Source organism: Sceloporus undulatus, chromosome 3 (assembly GCF_019175285.1).
Source record: "Sceloporus undulatus isolate JIND9_A2432 ecotype Alabama chromosome 3, SceUnd_v1.1, whole genome shotgun sequence".
NCBI classification, from domain to species: domain Eukaryota; kingdom Metazoa; phylum Chordata; class Lepidosauria; order Squamata; family Phrynosomatidae; genus Sceloporus; species Sceloporus undulatus.
In genome coordinates, this window is record NC_056524.1 from 183151860 (window position 1) to 183167048 (window position 15189).

Sequence of the window (15189 nt, forward strand, 5' to 3'; positions counted from 1 at the left end):
TCATAATTAGAATAGTTTCACTGAAATGAAGAGGAGCTGTAACATCTATTGATTTCACTGTATTTACTCTAAGAGAAACTTATACTGGATTTAGCTCAATAACATAGTACAGCTTAGGTCCTATACACACTGCAGAAATAATCTAGGTTGAGACCACTTTAACTGCCATGGCTCAGTGCTAGGGAATTCTGGGAACTGTAGTTTGTGGAGGCACCAGAGCTCTCTCTGACAGAGGCGACTAAATGTCTCACAAAACTGCAGTTCCCAGAATTGCCTTGCATTGAGTCAGGGCAGTTAAAGAGGTGGATGATTTCTGCAGTGTGTTTTGGACCTTAGTTACCTAAAATAGGATTCTTTTCTGAAATGTATCCATTGTAAATTTATAGCAAGGCCACACTTGCTTAAACCTGCTCATGAATTAATGAGTTTTCCTTAACTTTCATCGGTTTCAGAAAACACTTCTTACTGCATAAAGGTGTTGATTTACCTGAACTTAAGAAAAAAAAAACCCCACTAACTTTATTATAATGCAATAGAGAAATAGTTAACAAGAAAGTTAACTATTTAATTCAATTCAAAATAATTCTTGGATTATACTTAATTTTTTAATAACAGAGAAACTGTACAAAGCTACTCTTTTAGTGGATCCTTAGGATTAAGATATGGCACACAAGAGACATATTATAATGAACTTCATGAACACAAAAAGCAGACCCATTAAATGAAAGTTCAAAATATTGCAAAATGTGGTTGAAAGATTATATGAAAATAGTTCAGTATCCAAAAAACATATTCATCTTTGAACTGAGAGGATACAGAAAAAAAAACCAGAATACAGTTGGCCCTCCATATCTACGGATTCCTTATCCACAGATTCAACCATCCATAGCTTAAAAATATTTTTTTTTAAATATAAGTCCCAAAAGCAAATCTTTATTTTGTCATTTTATATAAGGGACATCTTTTTACTACACCACTGTATTTAATGGGACTTGAGCATCCATGGATTTTGATATCCATGTGTATCCTGGAATCAAACCCCAGCAGATATCAAAGGTCCACTTTACATCCATCTCCCAATGGGATGTTTCAGCATGCTTCCAGCAAGACTGGTAGGAGGAAGGGGCCAAGCTCAGGCCAAAGTAGAACTGGCAATGTGGTCATGCCAACAACAGCTGAAAAGCCAGCTCCCTGACCTTACTCTGAATGAATACTGAAGCACAACGCTTATAGCTGGGGCAACCAGCCAATTACAATGCTATATTCACTGTTCTTCTGCACTGTACTGCTGTGTGGCAAAACAGAAGTGTTGGTGTGGCCTACCTTGTTAACAGGGGTGTTATTTCTAACTTCACAGAGTGCTAAATAAAGGTTGCCCTACACAGTGGGGCAGTAGGAAGAAAACTTTCATCCCTCTTTGTGAAGCCTTGGAAAAATCAGCAAAAGAGGATGGCCAGTGTTCCACAACAGTTATTTAGCTATGTATATGTAATCTCTCCTGGCCCAATCCCTGTCCCAAACCTGAAATAAACATCATCCACCCATGCTCTAATTGCCGCTAGAATGGACCTCCTTTCCCCCATGGAGATGATACTCACTAAATTAGGTGGGGAGGGCGAGTTACAAATGTGGCAATAAAGCCACAATTGTGACTAAGTGGCGATCATGAATACAGAATAAGGAATACAGATACAGAATACTGGCCAAGCTTTTTTAAATGGCCTACCCAAATTTTTGGTAAATAAGATACATTTGATACAATCATCATTTCACAAGAAACCTTGATAAAAAGAACCTTCTCCAGGAAATTATACATAATAGGTTCATTTCAAATATGGCTTCTCATTGTTCTTTGGAAGCAGACAAGATGATGACAGCCCTGACATGTAAAGGCAGTCTTTTGCTTCCTCACATTTCTGCTTCAAGAAATAATTCACAATTCAATATATCAGTTCACAACTCACCATATGCTCTCCAAAAGAAAAATAAAGATGTAGAACAAATATTACATTTCTTTACACAGCACATGAATCTGACAAGGTCTATGAGCTATTAAACAAGGAAACAACACAGCAGTGCTCCTGCACCTTTTGCTCAGAGCTTGGAATTTTCAAACACAAATTGATTTGTGAAGAAAGCATTGTCAATATTGAGTTCAAATGGAGATTACATTTTTAAGGCTGCAGTCCTATATGCATTTGCCTGGGAGCAAGCTCCATTAAACACTGTTGAACTTACTTCTAAGCAAAGCTGTATAGTATTGTATTGTAAAGCTAATTACACATGTGGCACCATCTGGTCACCAGCCCAGAAATTTAAATTACGTTAAACCGACAATGTTACAGAAAGACGAAGAGTAAACAATTACTGAAACATTGTCTTCATCCTGTGCAATGTGTCCTGGATTTTTCGAGATTGCTTTTCAGCTGGTATCTGGTGAAAGTTGGCAGAGTTGACAGCTGCTAAGGCAGAGATGTCTGCATCATTAAAAGAGGCTATTCTGTGTCTTACGAAAGACTGCAGTTGGTGATCTGGAGGAAACGTGTAGGAATTTTCTTGAAATGCATGAACCTGACTCACAACTTTTGCAATGTTTCTTTTAAAAGAGAAGAGATGAAATACATGGGTTAGGAGTTGGTCTTTTTCTAGAAAAAAATGTTAATAAGGTAGAGCAAGATCCAAGTACACAGATCATATACTTGACATTTAAAATCATTTCCCCCAAATATACCCAACAACTTCAATACAACAATTAAAGTCTTTTTATTTTAAAACATTTACAAGAGGTCAGATTAGTTAGTTTATATTTAAAGTTTCTGTTGTTCAGTGCTTGCTTCCAAGTTCATCTTCAGTTTTAAAGAAAATCTTGTCATAAGGAAAATTACCTAAGCTTAGTCCATTTATACGTGCCATTTCTCATAGTAAATCCTCCAGTTTCTAGTTGCTGAATGTGCATTGCCAGAACATAAGCTGATGGGATTGTAGGTGAAGTTTTAAACCTCTCTCCTTCCATTAAACATAAGCTGTCACTTTTTAAAAACACCTGCAATAATTTGCAGAGGCAAAGAGATAATGTTAGATTATGGTGTTAAAGAGCTGCTTGAGGCTGGTAAAGTCTTTGCATTAATACACTGCAATGAACATGGTCAGTACTACTACAGTACCAGAGAAAAATTCTACATTAAAGAAGGAACTAATAAGTTATGTGTAGTTAACCTTGAGCCAGCAATTGATAGGACTCAATCCTACTCCCAAAAGTCCCTTAGTTGGTTTTCTGAAGAGACAGCAGTGTCCCAGTTCTTTTTATAGCACCATCTCATCCACTGCAGTACTATTTACAAAGCCTATACAGGAATACAGAATGGAGTTTCTATACAGAAGGGTCTGTATATTCCAGGAGGTTAATTTCTATCCAGGAAAACACAACATTAACTCAAGTTCAGCTCATCTGAACAAGGAACTTTCATACCTTCAACAACAGATTTAAAAGAATATGTATTTTATTGAAAAGGAAGCCTATCTGGAATTCAATGCTGAAGCTGCCACCAGGCCAAGGGAATTACTACCAGGCTCAACACAGGAAACATTTCTGGGTTTAGGTATGTACAAAATCAAAATCTTTCCTCTAGTGCCTATCAACAGGTATTATTTAAAAACAATTCAACATCCTTCAGTGTTTCCAGTTTACTGTGAAATGACATAACTAATGTAGTACAACAGTACAGGTAAAAGCACACAGGAAGGCAATGAAATCAAATCAGGCTATTCTATGTTGTATTTTCATATGTTATCTGTCTTCTCAGCTCTACTAAATCCAGTAAAGAAAAGGGCACTATGATTCCTTTCTTTTCTTTTTTACCCTGCTTATTCTTCACTTTCTCCTTCAGCTACAATTCAAATAGATTGTGATTATGTTCTCTACATTACAAGAAACAGTTCGGAAATTATAGTTCACAACAGAACTATTAAATGGAGTAGCAAAGGTCTAAAGACCCACAATAAAGCACCTTTGAGTATTCCTTGCCTAAGCTGACAGGTGACTTGAGGGCACATACATACAGAGTGTGATGTAAGAGACAGAATGTCAGTCTTTGACCAGGAAGATCTTGCTCACATTCCTAATTAGCCACAAAGTTGACTGTGCTTTGAAAACGTCTTTCTCAGTGTCACAAAGTCTGACTTAGGACAAAATAGGACAGACCTTATGCATGATAACTTGGGTTCCTTGTAGGAATGCTACAATACAAATCCAAAATATAAAATAAAATAAAGAATATTCTAAATATAAAGAGCTTAAACTTGTCATCAGTCTTCCATAAACTGAGCCCCCTTCAGAGCAAAGAAAAGCATGTTCATTAACATACTAATATTAGATTGGAAGGACTGGAGTACAGCAGGGAAAGGGGAAATGGAGTAAGGCATAAACACTCACTCTCTTTAATGATCTTATACCATCTAGAAGAACTTGGGTCTGACTAGGAGAATGTTCTCCAGTATTCTGAACAAATACACTGGCCCACAACACTGGCAAACAATAAGAAACTGAGAAATCAGAGCACACATTCCACCTGTGGACGAGATATTTTTGTGGCATTTTGTATGTATACATTAGTGAAAGTAACTATTTAACAACCATTGCAATAGGCTTCATTTCCTATTGTATGCACAGTACGCTTTTGCCAAATATGGGCACACTATACGCAGCTTCCTGCTTACACAGAAGCCGCGCAATGATAAAAACAATGGCGAGTGCACCCGCGCGCCGCACCACTGCCATGTGCACGCGCCCCATTGTTTTCTATGGGGCGCGAGCATATGCAGATTTCCCTTTATGCAGGGGGGGGGGTCTGGAATGGATCCCCCACATAAGGAGAGGGCTCACTGTACTTAAATTTCTTTTGCAGAAACCTGTGCCAAATCTCCAGTATAAAATAAGTATGCAACAGTCCCAGATCTACCTCCAGGAGATTGGGGGCATGAGTAAAGGCCATCTGGAGAAGGCACTTTCTATAAACAGTCAACCCCCTTAGCCTGAAATGATGGGGTTGTAGAAACTGAGAATTCCATCATCATATCATCTATTGTTTTAGTGCTCCATATGACATAAGTATGACAGTGTTGTTTGCTCATTACTCCATTACTGGTATCAGGTCTTCAGCAAATGTCAAGACCTCACTGCTCTCTGCAACCACTATTTCACTCCCTGCACTAATAATGATCCTCAGAATTTGACTGCCGTACTCATCCAGAGTTCACAAATTATAACTTTTACTATACCTCAACAGCTTTTAGTTCTTCCATTATTTCCAATATCTTAGAAGGCAAACATTTCCAAACCTTAAGAGAAGAAGAAAATATTAGTCCTCTGATGAATGCATAATTTCACTTGATAAATGATCATGAACTGCACAAGCTACAAAATAAAGATTTACTCACTGGCAATTGTCTCACAACAAGATTTTCCAGGCCATTTAGGATTTGTATTGTAGTAGCAAAATTTCTTTGTTCATAGCAACACTTTGCAATGCAGAGAAATTTTGTTAGTAAGTTCACCTGGGCCTAGAAAAAAAAACTAAGTATTTTTAAAATGCATTTTCATTCTGTAATGAAGGTGTAAAATCTGTTAGATCGTGATTATATCAACTGTGTTGCCAGTAAAAATATGGCTTCTTTTTATACAGCTAGGAAAAGCATTGGAATAAGAAGCAGCGGCATCACTAGGGAGATGTGGGGAATGTGGGTCACATCAGGTGACACCCCAGAAGAGGAGTGACACCTCAAGCCCTCCTCTCACTCCAGGATGAGAAGGGTCAAGTGGGCTCCTGCTGACTTTGCTGCGGTGCTGCTGATTGCCTCATGAAGAGGCCAATGCCACAGCAGCGAAGGAAAGAGCCAAGCATGCACTTTTGGCCATCCCTCAGCAGCCCCCTTGCCCCCTCCAGCAGTAACCTCCACACACCAGGTGACACCAGGGGTGGAGACGCTACTGATAGGAAGGCAACTGGAAACAGCTAAGTACCAAATAAGGAAACTATTTAAATGAGTTGAAATGCATTATCCATCAGTGGCCAAATCTAAAAGCTGCCTTAAAACCTGAAATTGAAGGTTTCACACTAGATGAAATACTACAATTGAGATGTCTTGATCTACATGTTGATGCAGCAGGGTATCAACATTCATTTTATAGAATCTTTGTACTGTGAAATTTTGTCTCCATCAACCTTGTCATTTAACAGCAGCAAAAAACAACTGCTCTCTAATTACTTGTATTCCAGTTACCAATTAACAATAATGTGTATTTCTAAGAAGTGCTATAGACATAACCAGGAAATGCTTTTAAATGAACAGCTTTTTTTCTGATTTAGAAGATGAATAAAAAAAATCAATCAAATGTGTTCTCTTCTTGGAGTGTACAATGTTACGAAAGTGACATGACAAAGAATTATCTCTGCTCTAATGGAAGTACAGGATTGGAAGTCAGGCTATGCTGACACCATACCATCACCCTGAATAGAATCCGATGGGACTACTAAAGCAGACCAGGAAGTGCAAAACTGTAGAGATAATCTGCTTTAGGAATGCAGGGCTGTCAAACTGGCAAGTTGAAAGGAGCTTCAGCTACAGCAGCCCAAATGGGCTGGGGCTGCATTAGCTGAAGAAACTCCACTGTAATCCTCCTTTGAACCCAAATTCTGAGACTGCTTCATGGTATTTCCCCCCCCCCCTTTGATAATTTTAAACCTTTTCTAGTTAGTTTCAACTGGCACCCCACTGTTTACAATGGCAAACAACATCAAACAGCTCAAATGAACCCTTGGTTGCTATTTGCCATTATGTCAACTTCGATTTATGGTGATCTTGTGAACAAGAGGCCTCCAAAATCCCCAATTATCAACTGCCCTGCTCAGGTATTGCAAACTCAAGGGGGTGACTTCCTTCATTGAAACAATCCACCTATAATACATTCTTTCTATTTTCCTACTGTCTTACATTTCCCCCAACATTAACATTTTTTCCTATGAGAAACACTATTTCATGATAAATCCAAAATATAAAACTCTTGGTTAGTCATCTTTGCTTCCAGTGAGAGTTCAAGTCTGATTTCTTCTAAGGCCCATTTACAGTATTTCTCTTTTCAGCAGTCCATAGTATCTGTAGAACTCTTCTTCAATACCACATTTCAAATGTGTTCATTCTCTTTGTGTCACTATCTATATTTATCATCTTTAAAGGTGAAGATCCTCATATGTATCCATGGTACTGGTACCCAAGGTTTCACTTACTCATATCTGAAAAAAGTATGCACTCTCTTGGCATTTTCTAGAACCTCCAGCACAATTGTATGGTGTGCTTCTGGAGTAAGCTGACCAGAAAATTGCAATGAAGGACCTAGAAATGCCTAAAGAGGTGTTCTCTCTAGGAATCTCTGGGTCCCTAGTGCAACTCCATGGTCAACTTCCACTGGAAGTCACTCATTTCAATAGTGTTCGCTATCATCTGCGGTTTCACGTTTCCACAGTAAATGTGAGAATGTATATTCCACAGATACAGGGGTCATACTGTATTCTTTTTGGATTAAGCTGCTAGAAGGCTGGCAGTGCAGGACCCCTCTAAGCCAACTAGCAAAGAAGGCACTGTGCATTTATCAGATTGCAGAGAGTGATAGACCGAGTACCTAAGAAGCAAGGATAACTGCAAAGAGCATCATCTCCAATAGTACTCCCAGTTGGCAGGCTTGGAAAACAATATCTGGGGGGAGGGGGGACAGTAATTATGGACAGATTATTGCCTTGACAAAACCAATCCTGGCAACCCAGGGGCTGTATAGACATATTTGGAGGCAGATACAAGGACACATTCCCCATGGATTCAATGTGAAGGTCTGCAAAGTATTCCGTAAGATGTACACTTATATAGCTCCTGCAACTGAAAATGCTGCCTTATCTGGGAACTCACTGAATACCTCCAACAAAACCCTTTGAATATCTTCAGGCTTTTATGGGCTCACATAGACATTGGGAATGAGATGGGTTTCACCTGTGCACAGACATTTCCTCCACAATTTAGCTCCATTCATGTGCACACAAACATAAACAAAGAACTTGCATCCTAATTATATTATAGATGCTAAATATATGTGCCCACTGTCAACAGGTTATGCCCAGATGTGGGCGAGGGGAAATGTCTTTAGAAACTACCATGTCCTGCTGAATAAGAAATGGATTGCAACAGGGAAGCAGCCTGGGGAGCTTTATCCCCTGATCTACTCTCAAAACCAGATATTCCTTTGGCTGTTAACAGAAAGCTATGCCAGCTACGTATATACTTAAGCAAATACTTACATAAAATATTCTCCCAATAAAGGGGATCTGATCAAAGACTGAATTATGCCTTGAATCATGAAAGGGACAGATGGATGCATGCAACCATATACCTGTGGCTATCTTAAATAGTGTAGACCTAACCAAATTAGTGTGAAATAACATTCTTATAAACCTTAGCCTTCACTAAGTAGAAATCTTTTTATCCCGTGGTAGGAAAAAGCCCCTTGCTGGTAGGAACGTACGAGGAAGGCAAGATTAAGGCTGAATTCTAATACTCAATTCAAAAAATTACAGGAGCATATTTACAGCTCTAGCTTATCTGTAGATGTTTGATTTTGTTGCTAAAAACTCACTCTCTTTCAAGCGTACAAACACATACTAATATATGTAAAAGCATAAGCAGGACATACAGATGTTCATCCACCATAAAAAAGAGTAATTGAATGAATTAAAGGGGATACAGTCTCAGGTGTTTACCTAGGGAACCTTTATCAGGAGATTGTACATGTATGAAAATGACCCTGATTTTTGTTGCTATAAATTTCTAAAGTTGAGGTAGGAATCATGCAGCCATCCAGAAATTGTGGACTGAAAGTTCAAGCAGTCTTAGGGTGGGTCCACACTGGGTGGGTCTACACTGGTCAGAATACTCTGGGCTGCTTCCGAAGTATTCTGGCCCTGAAATGGCCCTGAATTCCTCCAGGTACTTACACTGCTGGCACATGTTGCTCTAAGGTAAAAACAAGGCACCCAGTTTTGACCACATTGTCTCACATTGTGGCCTAAGAGGAAGTGACCCACACCAGCAGTGGTGATGCCATGTAGCACAGCAGGACACTGTGTAAACGGCTGCTTGGCACCACTTTGGATTTTTGTGGAAAATCTGGAGCAAAATTATTTTAAACCAGTTTTAGGAAGGGATGGCCTGGATTTGATGGCGAACTAGCCTTCCCATGTCAAAACAGTCCATACTCAAATTGGAGTTCTGGCCCTGCGTATTTGGACAGGGCTATATAGTCAAGGTAGCTAATGATGAAGAAGGCTGAGAGCTGCAGTCCAGTGTTGTACATTGCATGATTCCCACTCTGTTCTAAATTCATTCTGGCTCTTTTCCTGCTATGCCTGGGGGAAAAAAAAGAGAAAAGGAAACACCTGAAGATGTAATAAAACACCACTAGAGACTCCTTCACTACTGACGCATTTCACACCCATTTGGGGGATATCTGAACAGAAAGAAGTACTTCTGTTTGTTTCCTTCCACATACATTTATTCATAGAATTAAAAAAAAAAAAAGATGACTCAAACAAATTCCACCATATCAAATGAATCAAATGCACCCCTTCACTGTCTAGGACCTATAAAGTGAAATATTGGTGGATTGTTGATTCTTTGTATATGTTTATTAATATGAGATGTTAAGTAATATTTGTATGATATTTTTTTAAAAAATCCAGCATCAGATTGAAATGTTGCAATATTATACAACTCTAACATGTGCTTTCAGCATGGTTTACTGTGAAAACATGGCATCCATATGAACAATTATTATAATATTCATGAATTGTATGGCAGCCACACATTTCATTTGGGGCAGTCTTGTTTCCAACTCTCAACAGGAAGACCAAAAGATCATTGGATGACATAAGGCAGCCAGAGTAGTTTTGGGATTCTGAGGAATGGGGAAGGAAGTTTAAGTCTTTCATTTCCCACCAAAGTCCTGGAAAGAAAACCCCTCTCAGAAGGTATTTGAATTTCAAGGGAGCCAGGGAATCACCTTGATGTCACAACCAAAGCAACCACTGCAACTACACTACCCCACCAAGAGAATAAGTATGGGGGATACAACCACGACTAGAAAAAGTAAAAAGATTGCAAACCTTAGAACTGTAGCTTGTAACAATTTCAGCTGCAACCCAAGTACTGACGTTGTCTGCATATTTCAAAAGATGTACGAGGTAATCATCTTGGACACAGGTTTCAACAAAAAGGTTATAGATTTGAGTAGGCAACAGTTCAGAGGAAGTAGTTCTGTAAAAGAGAAGCATCTCCAGCATTAAAAGACTAATTATAACCAGGCAAAGGATAACAGAATTCACTGTGAAGAACATAAGGAATATATAGAAATACCTCCAACTGGACTTACCTCCTGGAAGAAAGATCTACAGTATACTCAAAAAAGTGAAGGGCCACTATTATTAAACCAAAAATAATTCTCAGAACTGATAAAAAAATTATAAGAATAAGCAGAAGATGTCTCAGCATTTTCATTTCATTAGGGTTATTATTTGCAGTTTCGCATTTCCACACTAAGACAAAGAATGTATCTCTGCCAAAACAGGGGTCATACTAGACCACTTTATGCCAGAAGTAAATACCAGATTTTTTAAAAAATCACACGCTACTGATTTATTTTATAAATGCTTTGTTCTCTGAAATTCTCCCTTTTTGTTCAGCTCATGTCTCATCCAGCTCTTAAAAGATGGCCTAAATCCATCTATTAATCCTAACTAGAGTAGATCCCCTGAAACAATGGAAGTTACACAAACACTGACAAAATGGGCCAACTGTGTTTGGGATGAGCAACTGGATACAGAACAGTGGTTTTAGTTGTTGTTGTACCTCTTCAAGTCATTTCCAGCTTAAAGCAAATCTGAGACAAACCTATCATGGAGATTTCTTGGCAAGCTTTGTTCAGAAGGGGTTTGCCATTGCCTTCCTCTGAAGCTGACAGAGTATGACTTGTCCAAAGTCACCCAATAGATTTCCACAGTGAGCAGAGATTCAACCCTTGTTTCCTAAAGTCCTTGTCCAACACTGAAAACCACTATGCCACACTGGCTCTCCAATTATTTTACTAAGTTCCTCTTTACTTTCATTGCATCTTTTCTCTTGACTAATATCCCAAACCATCTCTGAAAAGGGCTAGTCTGGAATTTCATCAGAATGTTCTCCAGAGAATCAACCTACCGATTTCTTCTTTATTTCACAATAAAGAACTTTACAGTCCTTCCAGCCTGAAGAATCTCATTGCAGCAAGGGTGATGTATCTACTTGTGCTGGAGAAATATAATGCTTATTTATGCTTTAAAGCTTTGCTATGTATTTATCTGCTAATAAACAAACAAACAAACAAACAAACAGTACAGCTAGATTCTGCTTAGATTGTCTGATTAGATTAATAGTCTTTTATTCATCTCCATATGTATTTTCAATTCAAGCAGGAATGAAAATATAATACTAAGCTTCTACACCTGCAAGTTCCCAGGATATCAATAAAAATTGTCCTGACATGTTTGCTTAAGAATTGTAACTCCCAAAGTAATATCTTATCACAGAACTAGACCTATACTATATGCATTCTACAACTTTGTCATCAAAGAACTGAAAAGTGCTTGCCATCTAACAATTTCTGGGATTTTTTACAGCACAAAAGCGGGACAAAAATGACCTAACCAACTTATTGCCTTTTGATACTAGGGTACTCTTTTTTCAATAAATAAATAAAATCCTAGTCAACAAACTATAGTGGATCAAAAAATATCTCATGTTACACAGCCATGATATAGCCAAGCAGAAGTGACAAGCAGGTTGATCTCATGGGGTTTACATGGCACTAGACTACACAGTTAATTCACGAAATGCAAGAACTCTGCATTAAATCCTAACCATAACCACAGTGCCAAGACTTACTACAAACTCTCAGTACAGTGGAATTCCAATGAGAATAGAAAATACACTAGAATTCAACACAAGATTTGTCCTTCTGTTTTGATCCTAGGGCGTCAGTGTTCATGTAAAAGCATGGGGAAGGGTGGAACAGAAAGGAATCTTCTAGTAAGGGATAGAAGTGTCATTTCTTTGCTTAGGAAACAATGGCTATCATGTGAACTACACAGTAAAGGCTGCCATTTTCAGTTTGGATTGATCAAGCCATGGAAGGAGCTTGTAAAGGATAAAGACCCTGAGTGTATGTACTTTGGAAGAAGATAAGCAGGTCCACCATGCTTCAGAGGATGCCTTTGAGAGATCAGGCTGTACAGACCGGCCAAAAGGCCGGCGTCAGGGCAGAGTCGGGGTGTGGTGACCGCATGCCCCAACTCTGTCCCCAAAGTGGTGTCACGCCCCTCCCCCCCCCCCCCCCGATGGCAGGCAGCATCACAACATTTCTGCAGCCCAGCATTTACACACGTTGCGCTGAAGAAACGTGGAAGAGCCGTGGCAGCGGTGGCAAGGGCAGTTTTTCCCACCTCAAAAAGGAGCAGCATTTTGCTGCTTCTTTTGGGGCTGGAAAAACGCTGGATCGGGGCCGTGGCATGCGGTTGCTGTGACCCAAATCTGGCGCTCAAAGGGGCAGCATTAAGCCGCCCCTTAACCTCCGTCAGTTTTGCCCCCAATTCACAGCTTCTTGCAAAGAAGATTATAGAGTCAGAACTATTTGCTCCTAACTCTGGTATCCAATGTTTGATCTCAGACTACTCTAATAACCAATAAAATATTCATTGTGTAAAAATGTTTTGCTAATGTATTTATTTTCAAAAGTTATACATTTAAGATTGTATTTAGAAATGCATTGATTGTTACTCCTTGTTCAAATCTCCCATATATGTAGAAAGCAGTTATAACACTGATGTCTACAACACACAACACACATTTATAATACACAGCATATCACTAGACTAGGCAAACTTACTTCTGGAGAGGCACACTTTTGTCTTTTACTCCAAGGAATCTTGAATTAAGAAAGTGCACTGGATGACATTTATGGAACATTTCCTTTAAAAAAAATTAACAGAAATATGATATGCACGATATATTTGATCATGGTACTTGTATACTTTTGACTCTCAACCCCAAATCAGACAGAATCACTGGAAAGATACATCATCCATGGTGTAACCTGCCTTTGAGAGATCAAGAGGAATCAATAGGATCACATTTGCCCTTCTCTCTCTCAGGCACAAAACCATTAAGGCTGTGATACTATAGTATCATTGAAAATAACTGCGACCACTCCTTCTCTCAAAGAGGCACTTACCACTAGTTCATCCAGCCCAAATAGGAGCGGCAAAGAGCTGTTCCTATTTAGGGAGGATTGAAGCTGCTCCACTGCAGCTTCATCCAACCAGCTTGGGCGAGTGTGGCATCTAAATGCCACACGCGCAAGCTGGCTAGAAGCTGGATGAAGTTGCAAGTCTGTTCCAGCCCTTACACTCACTGCTGAAGTGGAGTCATTAGTGAGAGGTTCTGCTAGACTGGACCCTTCATGAATTTTGTTTCCCAGACTACAACGCTTCCTTTAGTTCCGGTGTGTACCAAGTGGTTCAACAGGTTGCACACAAAAAGAGATGGCTCTTGGAAGCCATCTTTCCACAGAATAATCAGGATTTCACAACAGGAATGCCACTAATAGCAGTTTATACATTATGCTGTCAAGGTGAGACACTGAGCATTTATATTCAACAGCACTTTGGAATATTGATCCAGGAAATATGTCACCTGAATTGGGAGACAAGGTGGCAAAGATATTGTTCTTCTATCACTAGCACCTCTTGAAGCAGGTAGATCACACTGGTGAGCTTGAAATGTTCTTCTTCCTTAACCAAATACTACTGGCTCTCAGTAGTATTGCCCTTGCATCACATTTATCAAGAAGTTTGATATGGAAACTTCCCATGAAATGTCAGTGGCTTCATAATTGTTATCTTTTAAGCAGTGAAAGAGAAATGATGGTATACATTGCTCTCTATTAATAAGAAAAAAGCTTAGTTTACCTGTTGCAACAGTGTCAGCTGACAACAAAGCTGTTGTGCAGTATATTCTGTTAAAAAGTATTGTCCTCCATCTATTCTAGCACAGAAACCATCTGTTCCATTTGTAAAGCATTCTTTTGGTAAAGCTGATGCAATGTTATGTTGTTTATCTTTTTGGTAAGGTACAATAGCTTCATTTCCTTTTGATGACCTCCAATTAAAGCTCTGTACAAGAAAAAAATAAAATAAAAACTATTTATTCCACTAATACATTTACTCAAGAAGAACTAAATTCAATCTTATACAAGCCACAAGTACTACTTTCATGGACCTTCAAGCTTGTGTGAATCTTCAGTTTAGCCCAGAAAGAAGTTGCTAGCTGCGAGCCACTAAGGAACAGAGAGGATTGGTGTTAAAGTATATCTCAAATCAATGCAACATGAAAGCTAAATTACCACATTTGGAACAACTGACTTTTCTGGACTGTTTTCAAAGGCTGCCCGTGTACTACATGTTCCAGTAGTCAAAGACCCAAGATGATGCTGATCATATCCTAGAGGTGTAACTGCTATATCAGCCTAAAAGTAGCAGAATAACTTTCTAGCCATAAAAGTCATCTGTCATGGAAAGCATGATAGAGCTAGTATATTTCCCATATTCATTAGCATCTGGACTGGATTGAATTTTAGTTTATTCACACTCAGTCAACCCATTCAAGCCCCCAAAGTAATTTCTCATTCACATCTGGAAGTATTTTCCAACTGTCATGCTTTATGTATATCAACTATTTTCTGTACATAGTTACACTTTTCTATAGTAATGTAGTTATTTCTATATTGTAATGACTTCACACAACACAGTTCTTAGTTCTCTAGTTGTCTTCTGTGTATGTCAAAACCACAGCAATAACATTGATAACTACCATTCTTCCTTGTGAGCCAAGTGTGGTGTAGTCATTTGAATGTTGGACTACAACTCTGAAAATGATGGTTTGAATCCCTGCTAGGCCATGGAAACTCACTGGGTAATCTTGGGCAAGTCACACTTTCTCAGCCTCAGAGGAAGGCAAAGGCAAACCCTCTCTGAGCAAATATTGCCAAGAAAACCCTGTGAT

The 15189-nt window shown here is 38.9% G+C and overlaps 1 protein-coding gene across 4 annotated transcripts in view; it reads right to left on the reverse strand.

Annotated features, from left to right (window-relative positions):
• Positions 1-979: 979 nt before the first annotated feature.
• Positions 980-15189, reverse strand: part of KNDC1 (kinase non-catalytic C-lobe domain containing 1) — a 103580-nt gene continuing 89370 nt past the window's right edge. For 3 of the 4 annotated variants that reach the window (XM_042460288.1, XM_042460287.1, XM_042460289.1), the window contains 7 exons: positions 14097-14300; positions 13016-13098; positions 10203-10353; positions 5437-5559; positions 5278-5337; positions 2886-3043; positions 980-2596 (listed from right to left, as the gene is read on the reverse strand). In XM_042460288.1, coding sequence (XP_042316222.1) covers positions 2365-2596; positions 2886-3043; positions 5278-5337; positions 5437-5559; positions 10203-10353; positions 13016-13098; positions 14097-14300 — 1011 coding nt within the window. In that variant the 3' untranslated portion in view covers positions 980-2364. Of the gene's footprint in view, positions 2597-2885; positions 3044-5277; positions 5338-5436; positions 5560-10202; positions 10354-13015; positions 13099-14096; positions 14301-14406; positions 14465-15189 lie in introns of those variants that run through there. The other variant, XM_042460290.1, reaches the window with a different exon arrangement.